At 42.4% G+C, this 16,477-nt stretch overlaps 1 protein-coding gene across 1 annotated transcript in view; it reads right to left on the bottom strand.

Moving 5' to 3' along the window:
* Positions 1–10,282, bottom strand: part of PDK3 (pyruvate dehydrogenase kinase 3) — a 76,890-nt gene extending 66,608 nt beyond the window's left edge. The window contains exon 1 of the mRNA XM_054544423.2: positions 8,906–10,282. Coding sequence (XP_054400398.1) covers positions 8,906–9,011 — 106 coding nt within the window. The 5' untranslated portion in view covers positions 9,012–10,282. The remainder of the gene's footprint in view (positions 1–8,905) is intronic.
* Positions 10,283–16,477: the final 6,195 nt, after the last annotated feature.

Below are 16,477 nucleotides of genomic sequence, written 5' to 3'. Positions count from 1 at the left end.
TCCCAGGTACTCAGGAGGCTGAGGCACAAGAACTGCTTAAACCTGGGAGGCGGAGGTTGCAGTGAGCCAAGATGGTGCCACTGCACTCCAGCCTGGGCGACAGAGCGAGACTCTGTCTCAAAATAAATAAATAAATAAAATAAATAAATAAACTTATATAACTGACTAAATGAAAGTGACATAATGTTTAATAACCTCGATATGGAGTTAGGCATGCCATCAGTAATTGCCATTTATGGAGCACCGCTCTGTGCAGAGCAAGCTGAGCTGAGGAAGCTGTAAGAGGTTACAAAAAAGAGGTGAGCGCCTGCCCTTTGGAAAGAGACAATTGAGGATAAAATCTAAGAAAAGGAGGCAGGAGCAAAATCTCTTTAATGCAAGTGCGGCTGTGCAAAAGTAACTGGAAAATCAAACAAATGGGAGGTCAGTCTGCAGGGAGGGGACAAAAGTGGTTAATACGGGAACCAGAAGCCGACAGGGCGAGACTGAAAGATGAAAAGCAAGTCCAAAAGAAAATGTGAATCATTTCCTACCAACTCATTCAACATTCAGAAGGTTCTATCTTTATGCCATAATAGTCCAAGTTCTCCTTTTCTTATATAATTAAGAGAACTTTTAATTTATCACAACTGCTTAAGGGAAAGAGAACCCAAATTTGTGCAAATATAACAAGGAACCACCATAACATTAACTTCCAATCAAAAACAATACATTGATCCAAAAATCCAGAGAGGTTTATAGAAAAAAATATGGAACAAGACATGTGAAAGTTATATTTAAGGAAATAAATTCAGGCCAGGCACGGTGACTCATGACTGTAATCCCAGCACTTTGGGAGGCAGAGGCGGGTGGATCACCTAAGGTCAGGAGTTTGAGACCAGCCTGGGTAATAGGGCAAAACCCCGTCTCTACTAAAAATACAAAAATAAGCCAGGCGTGGTGGCAGACGCCTGTAATCCCAGCTACTCGGAAGGCTGAGGCAGGAGAATCACCTGAACCCGGGAGGCAGAGGTTGCAGTGAGCCAAGACCAAGCCGCTGCACTCTGACCTAGATGACAGAGTGAGACCCTGTCTCAAATAAGTAAATAAATAAATAAATAAATTCAACAAATGTGTGGTTTTTTTTTTTTTTTTTTTTTTGAGACAGAGTCTCACTCTAGCCAGGCTGGAGTGCAGTGGCGCAATCTCAGCTCACTGCAACCTCCACCTCCAAGGTTCAAGTAATTCTCCTGCCTCAGCCTCCCAAGTACCTGGGACTATAGGCGCTCGCCACCATGCCTGGCTAATTTTTGTATTTTTAGTAGAGACGGGGTTTCATCATGTTGGCCAGGATGGTCTCGATCTCTTGACCTCGTGATCCACCCGCCTCGGCCTCCCAAAGTGCTGGGATTACAGGCGTGAGCTACCACGCCCAGCCAATAAATGTTTATTCTGAACATTAAAATGTGATGTTTTCATTGTTCCCAATAAGGAATTAACATATATTATCTGAAGCCACACTGTCCAATATAAATATGTGAGCCAGGCCGGGGGCTGTGGCTCACACCTGTAATCCTAGCACTTTGGGAGGCTGAGGTGGGCGGATCACCGGAGGTCGAGAGTTCAAGACCAGTCTGACCAACATGGAGAAACCCCATCTCTACTAAAAATACAAAATTAGCTGGGCATGTAGGTGCATGCCTGTAATCCCAGCTACTCGGGAGGCTGAGGCAGGAGAATCATTTGAACCTGGGAGGTGGAGGTTGCGGTGAGCCCAGATCGTGCCATTGCACTCCAGCGTGGGCAACATGAGCAAAAACTCCGTCTCACAAAAAAAAAAAAAAAAGAAAGAAATATGTAAGCCATATATATAATTTAAAATTTCCTAGTAGCCATATTAACATAAAAAAGAAATAAAGTTTTTGATAATATTCCATTTAACCCAACATATCTAAAATATGTACTGATATTTTACTATTTTTATATTAAGTCTTTGAAATCCAGTGCATATTTCATACTGAAAGCACATCTCAACTCAGAGGCTAAATTTCTATCAGAAATAATTGACCTATAAAGAGATTTCATAAAATTTACAGGTGATAAAGTAGATTCACATATCCAAGTTATTCTACACAGATGTAAAAATTAACAAGTATCTGTTTTAAATTTAAATTAAGTCAATTCAGTTTCTCAGCCACACTAGCCACATTTTAAATGCTCAAAGGTCTCGTGGCTGACAGGTGGTGACCCATATGGGACAAAGGTCTATAGAAATAAAGTAATAACTATAAAGATAACCACTAGAACCAAAAATTCAAGCCTAGTTATTTATTAAAATAAATACGGCAAAACAAAGCAAATATATAACATAGGAAAACTGAGGTATTAAAAACAGAAAGCAATAGAAAATTACAAATGCTCATCATTACAGATGACAGATCTATCATATCAGTAAGTATAAATAGGTTAAACTTACCACATGAAAAACATTGATTCACAAAGCAAAACCCAACTTTACACTACATTTAGAGACATATTTAGAGCAAAGTAATTCAGAAAAACTGAAAATAAAAGGATGGCAATGCTATCCCAAGAAATGTAAACAAGAAAATAGAGAACTAGATCGCAATGTCAAATAAGGACAAATCTAGGCCAAAAAGCCTTCAACTAGTAAAAGGGCAGCACTCTAATGCTAACGGGCATATCTCACAATGAGGACGTGAGTTAATAAGCATCAAACATAACACTGATAGTCATAAAGCAAAAACTATAGGAGCTATATGGAGAAAGAGAATCATTATTAGGAGACTTTAACTTCTCTTGTGTTTGATCCATGACAAATCAGGTGGATAAAAAAAGTAAAGTTACACAAAACCTAAATAACATAATATTGCAGAGCTGATATATCACACTCTGCAACCTGAGAAGAGAGTATAACCTTCTTTTTGCTGCACAAGGAACATTCACAGAAAACAACCATATAATGAGCTTCAAAGTTAACATCAATAAACTAGAGAATAATTCAGACAACATTCTGTAATCACAGTGCAACAAAACTAGACATAAATAAAATTAAAATGCAGAATGCATCTTCACTGGAAATTTTTAAACTCCTCCAAACAACTCTTCATTCATAGGAAAATAAAAACCTGAAGACGCAGAAGAGCTAAGAGAAAAAAGACCAAATACACACACATCAGCTGCTAAAGCAGTGCTCAGAGGAATAACTAACCTTAAACACTGAAATAAACAAGACAAAGAAGAAAGCATTTAATTTTTTTTATTATACTTTAAGTTCTGGGGTACATGTGCAGAACGTGCAGGTTTGTTACATAGGTATACACATGCCATGGTGGTTTGCTGCACCCATCAACTTGTCATCTACATTAGGTATTTCTCCTAATGCTATCCCTCCCCTAGTCCCCCCCACCTCCCGACAGGCCCTGGTGTGTGATGTTCCCCTCCCTGTGTCCATGTGTTCTCATTGTTCAACTCCCACTTATGAGTGAGAACAGAAAGCACCTAACTTTTAAAAGAACAAAATAAACCTGAGATCAGAGGGAATTATTAAAGTCAAATCAGACAATAAACTAGATAACAAAAGTCATAAAACTAATAAATCCAACCAAATAAATCATCAACTAACCTACTCAAGAATAAGGGGGGGACAAATGTCACAGGGAAAATTAAGACTGTTCAGTGACAACTATCTCAGCTCTCCAAACTGACTTAAAAACCTCAATGAGTAGGATAATTTTCTTTTTTCTTTTTCCTTTTTTTCTTTCTTTTTTTTTTTTTTTTTGAGATGCATTTTCACTCTTGTCACCCAGGCTGGAGTGCAAGGGCATGATCTTGGCTCACTGCAACCTCCGCCTCCTGGGTTCAAGCAATTCTCCTGCCTCAGCCTTCCCAGTAGCTGGGATCACAGGCACCCACCACTATGCCCGGCTAATTTTTGTATTTTTAGTAGAGACAAGGTTTCACCATGTTGGCCAGGCTGGTCTCAAACTCCCGACCTCATGTGATCCACCTGCCTTGGCCTCCCAAAGTGCTGGGATTACAGGCATGAGCCACCGCGCCTGGCCAAGTAGGATAATTTTCAAGAAAAATATATCAAAATGGACTCTAGAAGAGACAGAAAATCTACAGAGATCAATAACACAGAATAGAGAAAGCTGTCAGAGAGCAAAATTCCCCAAAACATACAGGCTTAAACACTTTCATATAAAGTTCTACCAAATCTTTAAAAAACAGAAAATTCAAAAGATAAATTAGTCTTAGCATAGGAAAAGAAAAAAATTTATCTTTTTGAAAACAAAAATTTATCTTTTTGAAACAAGCATGACTTTGATAAGAAAATCTAACAGACCACACATACAACATCTACAGACAAAGAGCAAATGGATATCAATAAAACAAACCCAGGAGTTCATCATTCTATTCTCTCTACTTCTGTAAATGTTTAAGGTCTAGAGATCTAATGCACAACATCAAGAATATATAATAGATAATAAAATTGTACTCTATATGGGATACATGCTAAATGAGATTTTAGCTGACCTTGCCACAAAAATAAAAAAGGGTAACTATGTGAGATGATAGATATGTTAATTTGTTTCACTGTAGTAACCTTTTAACTATATGTATCCCATAACATCATGTTGTATACCTTAATTATACACAATAAAATTTATATATGTATTTACCTATACATGTCCATCCCCCAGGCTGGAGTGCAGTGGCAGAAACACAGCTCACTGCAGCTTCAATCTGGGCTCAAGCCATCCTCCTGTCTCAGCCTCCTGAGTAGCTAAGACCCCAGGTATGCGACACCTGGCTAATCTTATTTTTTTTTTTTTTTTTTTTTTTTTTTTTAGAGACAGGATCTCACTATGTTGCCCAGGGCTGGCCTCAAACTCCTGGTCTCAAGCCATCCTCTGTCTTGGCCTCTCAAAGCACTGGAATTACAGGCACCCGCCTAAGTTTTTTTTTTTTTAATTTCCATAATAAAAAACTAAAATAAAGACATCTTTACTCAAGGAGAAAAAAATTCTATCTAGATATACCTTTTTTTTTTAACCTATCAAAAGTTTGACAATAATGTGGTAAAGGCATAGGAAAATAGGTACTCTCAGAAACTTCTAGCGAGGGGGAAAACAGACAACCTTTATGGAAAGCAATTTGACAATGTTTGTCAAAATTACAAATGCACATACCTGCTGATGTAGCAATCTCACGTTTAGGAATCTGTCCTACAGATACACGCGGACATGCATGAAATGACAATGCATATAATAATTCACTGGAGGGCAGGTTGCCATAGGAAAGTCTAGAAATAACCTATTAATTGTAGCCATCAATAGGGAAAGTTGCTAATAAATTCTGGTACATTCATATAACCAAATTCTCAGAAGCCATAAAAAAGAAAAACAAAGTTCTGCAGGTACAGATATACAAAGGTCTGTCTCTAAGGTATTAAGCTCAAAAAACAAGGTACAGACAAAGCTATAAACTGCCATTTATGCAAAAAAGGGGAGGCCTGTGGGCACAAGTGGGAAGCAGGCTTTTCTGTGTCCTTTTGCACCCTCTGAATTTGGAACCATGTGACTGTAATCTTATGCCCAAAAGAAAAATCTCATTTTAAAAAATGCCACCCTTTGGAATGTACTATTGCCATAATAAATTAAAAATCCATTTAGAACACTTGTTATTCTTGCTATATTTGCTAACTGTGTGGCAGGCTATATTTCAAGTCAAGATGGAGTTCAAGAAACTTTCATTATTTTAAAAAGCATAGAGAAAAATACTGCACATAGATGAAAGGGGGCCAGCAGATCAGACAGAAGATCATTTGATTAATGATGCTTAACCCTGAATATGCTTTAGAATGACAGGGGGATCTCCTAAAAATACCAGTGCTCCGCTCTCCACCCCCAGCACCCCCAGACCATTTACAACAAAAATTCAGAGTATGAGGCCCTGGCCTGAAAACCACTCAAGTAAACACTTCCAAACAGTGATTCAACAGAAGTCCAGGGGACATTTTGCTCCCCCAGGGGACATTTGGCAATGACTGGAGACATGTTTGGTTGTCACGACTCGGAGTGGGAGGTGCTCATGGCATCTAGTGGGTAGAGGCCAGGGATGTAGCTCAACTTCCCACAGTGCACAAGACAGCTCCAACCAAAATTACCTGGCCTGAAATGACAAGAGTACTGAGGCTCAGAAATCCCTGCTTTAAAATAAAAGCACTGCTTCTGAAGTAACAACCAGTTTTAGCCTCCACTTTTGAACATAGCAAATAATCTCCTTATTTACTGATGTGCAGTACATCCACATAAGAAAGCCTATTTACCAAGTTTGTAACAAATTATGTATATCCTGTGTATCTCCTTTCTCTGGTCCCTGTCTAGTTACTCTAGTCAAAATGTACGTCCCATTTGTAAAGTACCCGTGGAGAAAGTCATAAAGTTCATAAACTAGCAGCCTGTGGGCCAACTTGATCCATCTGTCTATTTTGTTTATGCCAAAGTTCTCTTGAAATATACTGAATTGGTGCCAATCAGCTGCCCCTTTGGAGCTAGCTATATACCAGGAATTTATCACGGTCCTCAACTCGTTGGCTTCATTCACTTATCCAATGCCCGCTACCTGGTGCTTTAAGTGTCTGAGTTGGCCCTCTCCTGCAGTTTTCTCTAATCATACAGGGGCATGAAGCCTCTTCACTCCTCCTCTCTCCTCACCTTAAAAATATCCCACACCCATTCTGAATTCTCCAACTCCCACATCAATTGCCAAAATAGAACTGCTATCAAGAGACAGAACTAAGAGAAAAGTAGAAGTAGAGATGGCCTTTTTGCAACAACTCCCTTCTTTTAGTTGTCCTGTCATTAAAGATAGGCTAATTAGCACCTGATTCATCTCTGGGTGTTACAAACTAGCCTTGTCACTTCTAGCAAATTCCACTACAACTATATCTAGCACTTCTGTGTGCTTCCTTATAAGGAAAACCTTAAATTATTATGCTTCTCTCATGACCTTAGTGAATCCCTCCACTCCTCCCAAAATAGGTCAGTAGACTTTTATAGGAAATATCTATCAAAAGATTTGGTAGTTTTCTTTTAGAAAGTTCATGCCTTTTCCTTTGAAATCACAATCGTATAGTGGTGAGCTGTGCTTTTAAAGATCGCCTGATACAATCTACTCATTTTATTAATGAGGAAAATGAACCCCAAGTGAGGTTTGGTCACTTAGTCAAGGCCATATTCTGAGCTAGTGGCAGAGCCAGAATTAGAACATTTGTTTCCAGATACTGGCCTCACAGGTTTTCCATGATAACACTATCCTCCACTGTGGTTTTCCTACTCACATAACATCCTTACCAAAATACCTATTGACACGGGTAGACACTAGCTGCTATAGAAATCAACTAACCAAAATTTTGGCTGGCTATTGGAGCTATCACTTAAACTTTGAGGGTGGAAAGAACTGGGAGTTTCTGGATTCCTTCTCTTCCTTTTATTGTGAATTATCCTGTTTCAGTTTACACTAATGAAAGGCTGATACCTTCAGAATCTTCCCTAAACCATAAAGATGGAAAACTTGCCTATATTTATAGCAACAGCAACATTTTCTAAACTCTAAAGTCAGAAACTGCCTCAAACCTCTACAATTCTCGAGATAGTAAGTAAAACTACCAATAGCTTTTGGGAGTGAAGTTTTAAGATGCAGAGATCAACGTGTCATTGAACTTTGACTTTCATCATCATTCTCTGGCAAACTGGCTTCTAAAATTTTAATTTGGTCTCAACTTTAACCTATTCCTCTCTTCCTATCCTAGCTTTTTAAAAAAAAAAAAAAGTATGGACATCACTTTTTGCATATCAGGTCTTCTCAAATGTTCTACCTACTCTGCACTTTAGTTTTTATGCCCAACTGACACTATCACTGACACCCCTGACATTTACATAAAATTCATTAAATGAACAGACACCCTACGATTTCCCCTGGAGAGCTTAGAACACCTTTGCTGCTGGATTTGATTTTCCTTCAGGGATGCTGAGTTCCATTCTGATACCTCAATGCATGCGTTTTACTTTTAGGTGTTTCACAACCAGCTCCTTCGTTTTCTGGGGAAACATGATCCAGTTAACAGAAGGTGGTGGAATCTATTCCCATCTCAGCTAGGCCTGAGGCAGGCTGGGAACCCGAATCTTCTTTGGTCCCACCTCAATCCGTGAAAGCCGCCCACCAGCCCACCGGACAGGGAGAATGTGGGTGGGACACCAATGGAGAAGAGAAACGAAAGGTGCTGGCACTAAAGCCAGAGTTGTATTAGACCCTGCTCTGATGCTAGGAACCCAGGCGTCCGCTCTTCCCAAGCATCTAAGGCGTCTGCAGGCCAGGCCTCTAACTGCTTTAACATAACCTGATGAAGACAACAGTTCGAGTCCTGCCACTCCAGCCACACAGCAACACCTTAGAGCAGAAAAGGAACAAAATGCCGTTGCATAATTTATTCAACCTCAAGGTATTTCTAAACAGTTCTTATCCAACCAAAAAAAAAATTCTAAAAATAAAAACATTAAAAAGCCACCCACATCTCGTTCTGAAGTTTTAAGGGCTGTGAGGTTTGTGTCAAGCAGATTTGAAGCTAACGATGGCAGGTTTGGGGAGTCTCGCCTGCGATGAGGGTCTTGCAATGAGACGCCGTTTCTGTGTCTCCGGGTAAGTCCCAGGCTGGGTGCGAGGGGGCCAGGCCCTGCCCCTCCGCGCCCCGAAATCCGAGCCCCAGGAGAGCCCCCCGGACATCCCCTAGCCCCGCCTGCGGTTCCCACGGACTTTATCCCGAAGCTGCGAAGATCCGGGGTGGCAGCCCGAATGGCGGCGGCCCCGGGCCCATGGGGACCCTTGGCCCCGTACTCACCGAAGTCCAGGAACTGTTTGATGGAGAGCGGCGACGGCGAAAAGCGCGAGTAGCGCTCGATCTGCTTGGGCACCGGCTGCTTCAGCAGCCACCGGAACAGCCGCATCCTCGCCGGGGCGGCGCACAGACCCGCCTAGACGCCCGGGTGGCCGCAAGGGCTGGCGCAGCCAAGCCGCACGGATAGGGCACGTTTGCTAAGCGCGCACCCCGACCTCGATCTCGGCCTCGGCGCCGCCGGTGCAGCCGCCGCAGCAGCAGCAGCAGCTCCAGGACCGCCGCTGGCCGCCCGCGGCTTCCCTAGGCTCCGCCTCGCTGGGCGGAGTCGGTTGCTGCACGTACGCGGCGCGCGAGGGGCGGCGAGGAGCGCGAGGGGCACGCGGCCGCGCGCGCCCTCCACTGATTGGCCGCCGCTGCCTCTGTGACGTTTGTGTTTTGTCCGGGCGCGGCGCCAGAGACCCCCTCCCTGGCTCGTGGGACTCAGCCCAGCCCAGCAAGTGCAGCCGCTCTCAGCTCCTCCTCTGGCTGGGTTCTCCACTGCCGAAAGGTAGCCGAGGTGCTCGCGGACCGGGAAGAGGCCGGGAGCCCGGAATCCGAGCCTCTGCGCTGCTCAAGACCCTTCTCAACCGCAGGCGCCTTTTCCGGGAGGAGGACTTGCAGTTCGCTGCATCTTGACATTTAGATTTTACAGCCTAACTAGACTGACTGTGTTTCGTGGCCCAACCCCACCCCCACCTCCCTGCCTCACTCCCGAGAGAACAGCTTTGGAACACCTTTGGACTGGATTGTTAGGTCGCTGATTCTCTTTTTCGTGGTTCCTTGCCCCTCCTTCCCGCACAAGATTAAGTCACTGATTGCATTTCATGTCCCCCCACCACCACCGTTGGACGGGATCCATTGTGAGGTCAAGGGTCACTAACACTCCCTACCTCCCCAATGCCAGTGGACAGGATAATTGCAAGGTCACTGACTCTGTTTCATACCCCCCCACCCCACTACTACCATTGGAAAGGATCAAATGTAAGGTCACTGGCACTTTCTTTCATACCCCTTCTCTACACCACCACCATAGGACAGCTCCCTTCACGCTTCACCACCACTTTTGGACAGGAGTCTATGCTTACACAGTGTTGGGTATTCTTTATCTCAAGTGAACTTGAGAGCCTGGCATGGTGACATGCACCTATAGTCCTAACGACCCTGCAGGCGGAGGTGGGAGGATCACGTGAGCCCAGAAGTTCAAGGTCTGCCTAGGCAACATACCCAGACCCCCCTCTCAAAACAAACAAACAAAAAAAAGTGAACTTGAACTCAGGGCTGAGTATATGAAATTGTTATTTCCTATTTTGAGTGAATAAAGTACAACTTGCTTTAGCCATTTCCACCAAACCTTGGCTTTTTTTTTTTTTTTGGCAGTATGTAAACATAAACATATGTAACTAAAAGGACAGGAAGAATGTTCTTTAAGGAAAGGTACAAATGTGACTGGAAGCCACTCCTTGGGTCTCTGATTGGACTAGTTTTCTCACTGAATGAGATTATTGGTGGGTAGTTATTTAGCTTTTGTGCTTCAGTGGACGTTTATGCAGCCAATTCTTTGCTTAATAAAATAGTTGCATCTCTACTCTGAATGTAAAGAAAAGTAACATACACAGTAAAAGACATCGGCCAGGTGCCGTGGCTCACGCCTGTAATCCCAGCACTTTGGGAGGCCGAGGCGGGCGGATCACGAGGTCAGGAAATCGAGACCATCCTGGCTAACATGGTGAAACCCCAGCTCTATTAAAAGTACGAAAAATTAGCCGGGCGTGGTGGCGGGCCCCTGTAGCCCCAGCTACTCGGGAGGCTGGGGCAGGAGAATGGCATGAACCTGGGAGGCAGAGCTTGCAGTGAGCCGAGATCGTGCCACTGCACTCCAGCCTGGGCAACAGAGCAAGACTCCGTCTCAAAAAAAAAAAAAAAAAAAAAGACATCCAGTGGTCTTCTAGACTTTTGGATTTTCAAGAACATCTTGGTCATCTTGGTAGAGGTATATAGACTACCATGTCTTTTCCATTCAAATTAAATCAAAGCATTAAAAAAGACATACTAACAACTTCTTTAACCAGGAGCTTTACCAGAAGAGCTAAGTAATCCAGTTGGTGTGCATGGGCATACAAAGAGAAGACCAGTGGCCTGTGGTTCCTAAAGTGACTCTCAGGTGCCACCTGGAAGTGGAGCGATAATTGGTGGCAGTTGTCAGTGAGCAGGAAGAAGCTGGATATTTGTGGAGAGGGAGATTTTCTCAGCCTAAGCAACAAAGCACTGATCTTTCTGAGCTTGCAAATCGCTTGTTTCACTTCTTCCTTTTCCACTGCACAAAATGCTACTTAAAATCCATTCTGTTGATTTGATTATTTAAACTTTCATGTGCCTAATTTTATTTCTGCTTTTCCAAAAGGTGACAAAGTCCTAGAAGTTGGGAACAATATGAAAGAGCCCGATATAATGTAAAATGTGCTTAGACAAGGCTAAGGTCACCTAGCCTGTCTGAGTCACGCTTATTTTTATATCAGATTAAGATACCTGATTTATCTCCCTGGCATTTGTGACAGTCAAATGAAATAAACCATATGTAATATAAATGCAAGGTACTGTACCTCTTGTGTACAGCAATGCATATATTTTTACCTAATACTTTTGTGATAACTTGTAGAGGCCAGAAGTGACTGACACCAGTGTGTTGATAAATAGATCTTGATGAACTCTTTTCAACTCCTTGTACACACCAAGGTCTAGTGCAGACCCCACTCCCAGTGGCTTTCAAAAGTGAAATCCCTGGACCTGCGGCAGCAGCATCACCTGAGAACTTGTTAGAAATGCAAACTCTTGGGGCGTCTAATCCTAGCACTTTGGGAGGTAGAGGCGGGCAGGTTGCTTGAGCTCAGGAGTTGGAGACCAGCCTGGGCAACATGGCAAAACTCCGTCTCTACTAAAAATACAAAAATATTAGCAGGGCAAGGTGGTGCGCTCCTATAGTCCCAGTTACTTGGGGGGGCTAAGATGGCTGGATAGCTTGAACTCAGGAAGTGGAGGCTGCAGTGAACCAAGATTGCACCACTGCACACCAGCCTGGGCGACAAAGTGAGACCCAGTCTCAAAAAAAAAAAAAAAAAAAAAAAAGAGGCCGGGCGCGGTGGCTCACACGTGTAATCCCAGCACTTTGGGAGTCTGAGGTGGGCGGATCACGAGGTCAGCAGATCGAGACCAGCCTGGCTAACATGGTGAAACCCCGTCTCTACTAAAAATACAAAAATTAGCTGGGCGTAGTGGCACACACCTGTAATTCCAGCTACTCGGGAGGCTGAGGCAGGAGAATCACTTGAACCCAGGAGGCGGGGGTTGCAGTGAGCTGAGATTGCGCCATTGCACTCCAGCCTGGGCCACAGAGCAAGACTCTGTCTCAAAAAAAAAAAAAAGATTAGGCCAGATGTGGTAGCTCTCGCCTGTAATCCCAGCACTTTGGGAGACTGAGGCGGGTGGATCACCTGAGGTCGGGAGTTGGAGACCAGCCTGACCAAAATGGAGAAACCCCATCTCTACTAAAAATACAAAATTAGCAGGGCATAGTGACACATGCCTGTAATCCCAGCTACTCGGCGGGCTGAGGCAGGAGAATCGCTTGAACCTGGGAGGTGGAGGTTGCAGTGAGCCGAGATTGCACCATTGCACTCCAGGCTGGGCAACAAGAGCGAAACTCCATCTTAAAAAAAGAAAAATAAAAGAAATGCAAACTCTTGGGCCCCACTGCAGCCCTACTGAAGCAGATCTGCGTTTTAGCAAGCAATGAGGATCTTAAAGATATGGCCACAAATTCTTTGATATTCATCAAGAGATGGAGCTTAATTCCTTTCCACTTGAATGTGGGTTAGACTTAGCTCATGCTTCTAACAAAGAAGAGTCTGGTCAGAAGTGATGAGATCTCACTTCAGAGACTGGGGTCCTACAAAATGCCTGACCAGTACTCCTCAAAACTATCAAGGGCATTCAAAACAAGGAAAGCCTGAGAAACTGTCACTTAGCCAAGAAGAGCCTAAGGAGATATGACAACTAAATATAATGTACTATCCTGGTTGGGATTCTGGAACAGAAAAAAAGTATATTAGTAATGATAAATGTTTGAAGTGATGGATATGCTAATCATCCTGATTTGACCACTCTACATTGTATGTATCAAAATGTCACTATATACCCCATAAATATGTACAATTATTATGTGTCAATTAAAAAATTTTTAAAGGATATTAGGATAGGGAGAGATTTGTTAAAGGATACAAAATTATAGCTATACAGGAGGAATAAGTTCTAGTGTTCTATAGCACTGTAGGGTGACTATAGTTAAAAACAATGTATTATATAGTTTCAAATAGTTAGAAGGAGAATATTGAAGTTCCCAACACAAGGAAATGGTAAATGTTTGAGATGATGAATATGCTAATTACCCTGATCTGATCACTGTGTAACCTCATGAATATGTACAATTATTATTTATCATTTAAAAATATAACTAGAAAAAAAAAATAGGCTGGGTGCAGTGGCTCATGCCTGTAATCCCAACACTTTGGGACACTGAGGCAGGCGGATCACCTGAGGTCAGGAGTTCAAGACCAGCCTGGCCAACATGGTGAAACCTCGTCTGTACTAAAAATAAAAAAATTAGCCAGGCGTGATGGTGGGTGCCTGTAATCCCAGGTACTTGGGAGGCTGAGGCAGAAGAATCGCTTGAACCCTGGAGGCGGAGGTTGCAGTGAGCCGAGATCACGCTATTGCACTCCAGCCTGGGTGACAGAGTGAGACCCCGTCTCAAAACAAAAAAAAAAAAGGAATTTAAAAAATAAAGTCAATATAGGCAATCATTCTAGCTAAAAGGAATAAAATATTCTAAAACAAATGGACAAAGGGATATTAGGTAAAACTAAGAAATTCTGAATAAAGTACAGACTTTGGCCCAAATTTGTTTAATAATAATGTATCAATATTGGTTCATGAATTATAGCAAATGTACTATGCTAATGCTCCCTGCCTCCCTACCTCTCTCCCTCCCCCCACCTCTCCCTCTCTCTCTCCTGTGATACTCCCCCTGTGGAGCCTTGAGATGACAAAGCTCTAGCCAACACCTTGATTGACACCTCATTGTAACCTTGAGAGAGACCCTGAGTCAGAACCACTCAACTAAGTAGCTCCTGGACTCCTCACCCCCAGAAATCCTCAGTTTGTTGTAATAAGTGTTTGTGGTTTCCAGCTGCTAAGTTTCTGGAAAATTCGTTATGCAGCAACAGTTAACTAATATGCAAGCCCTCCAGGTAATTCTTTTTTTTTTTTTTTTTCCGAGACAGACTCACTCTGTCGCCCAGGCTGGAGTGCAGTGGCATGATCTCAGCTCATTGCAACCTCTGCCTCCCAGGTTCAAGCAATTCTCGTGCCTCAGCCTCCTGAGTAGCTGGAATTACAGGTGCGCACCACCACGCCTAGCTAATTTTTTGTATTTTTAGTAGAGACAGGGTTTCGCCATGTCGCCCAGGCTGGTCTCGAACTCCTGAGCGCAGGCAATCTGCCCACCTCCGCCTCCCAAAATGCTAGGATTACAGGCAAGAGGCACCGCGCCCGGCCACCTGCGGGTAATTCTGATGCACCTCAGTGTGAAAATCACTGTCCTCCCCTAACCCACTCTAACCTAACTCCCTATTCCTTCCAGCTAATGCCTCAGATCTCAGTGTAATCATCACTTAAACATAAAGGGAGGCCTTCCCTGACCATAAAGTCAATTCCTTCTCCTTGCCATATGTTTTCTCGATTCTCTCTATTTCCCACTGTAACTCTCCAAACGCTTTGTTATAGTTTGATCAATGCCTGTCTTCTACACTAGACTTAAGCCTTGGCAGGGCTGGGACCAAGTCTGGTGTACTCACTGCTGCATCGCCAGTGTCCAGCAAAACTAACAGTCACTGTTCAGGTTCATAACAAACATGTATTAAACACACAAAAATCAACAAAAATAACAACTGAACCTATCCCAAATCGCATTCCTTCTCAACAGCTGCTATAGAACACTAGAACTAGGCAAAGGTAGTTTTCTGAGTAATTTAAATAATAATGGACACTTTATTAAATCATAACATGATACAGCCAAAATCCAAAGTAGAGTGGAATAGATGAGAAAAAAAGATCTATCTCCCTAACTAGTGGATCTTGTTACAAAATACCTCTGTCACCATTTGACAGGGGTATAATATCCCGCTCTCCTTGTATTTTCTTCCTCCTTCTCTCTTCTCAGTTAATGTTTTTTTGAGCACCTATTGTGTGCTATGTGAAAGCACTTATGTTGTCTCTTCACAGTGAATATGATGGATGAATATTATCCTCATTTTACAGGTGAGTGAGCTAAGACACAGAAAGGTTAAAATAATTTAAGTTTATACAACTCGTAAATGGCAGTCTGGGTTTGAATCCAGGTCTCCTGGCTCTCAATTCGATGTTCTTTCATAATACCAGCCTGCCTTTTTAAAACAAAATAGACTTTATTTTTAAAGAATTTTTAGGTTCACAGCAAAATTCAATGGAAAACACAGGGAATTCCCACATATCCCCCTGAGACACACATCTTCTTCCACCATCAACATCCCCTACCAGACTGGTACATTTATTACAATCAAGGGACCCATATTAACACATCATTATCATCCAAAGTCCATAGTTTACATTAGGATTCACTCTTACTGTTGTACATTTTGTGGGTTTGGACAAATGTATAATGACAAGTATCCACCACTATAGTATCACACAGAATAGTTTCGCTGTCCTAAAACTCCTCTGTGCTCTACCTATTCAACCCTCCCTTTCTTCTGACCCCTGGAAACCACTGATCTTTTCACTGTCTCTAATTTTCCCTTTTCCAGAATGTCATATAGTTGGAATCCTACAGGGTGTGGCTTTTTCAGACTGGCTTCTTTCACATCGCCATATGCATTTAAAGTTTCTCAGTGTCTTTTCATGGCTTGATAGTTCATTTCTTTTTAGGGCTAAATAATATTTCACCATGTTGGATTTATCACAGTTTATTATTAATTCGCCTACTGAAGGATGTCTTGGTTGATTCCAAGATTTGCCAGGCACTTTTCGATTTTAAGAGTGGGAAGTGAGATGGTGAAAATAAGTGAACTAGTGGATCAAGGGTTACTTAATAAAGCTTTACTAAATGTACATCTTTAATCAAATATGTGTATGATTTGAAGGAGTACCTCTTTTCTCCCATGTCTAGAGTCTAGATTTTTTAATTTTTTATTTCTTATTTTTAATTCTTATGGATGCATAATAGCTGTATGTACTTATGGGGTAGGCTTTTTTCAGCAAACTCTTTTGGATGGCCCAAACCCTTTTGAAGCCCTGTTTATCCTGGTCCTTTTGTTTCTAATTCAGGGGTTTCAGCCTTTATATTCCTCCAAAAGAGTTCAGAAAAGAATTTTTTGTTTGTTTGTTTGTTTGTTTGTTTGTTTGAGACGGAGTCTCACTCTGTCGCCCAGGCTGGAGTGCAGTGGT

Source organism: Pongo abelii, chromosome X (genome assembly GCF_028885655.2).
Source record: "Pongo abelii isolate AG06213 chromosome X, NHGRI_mPonAbe1-v2.0_pri, whole genome shotgun sequence".
NCBI classification, from domain to species: Eukaryota; Metazoa; Chordata; class Mammalia; order Primates; family Hominidae; genus Pongo; species Pongo abelii.
Note: the sequence above shows the minus strand (reverse complement) of the source record. Positions and strands in the feature narration are given on the sequence as shown.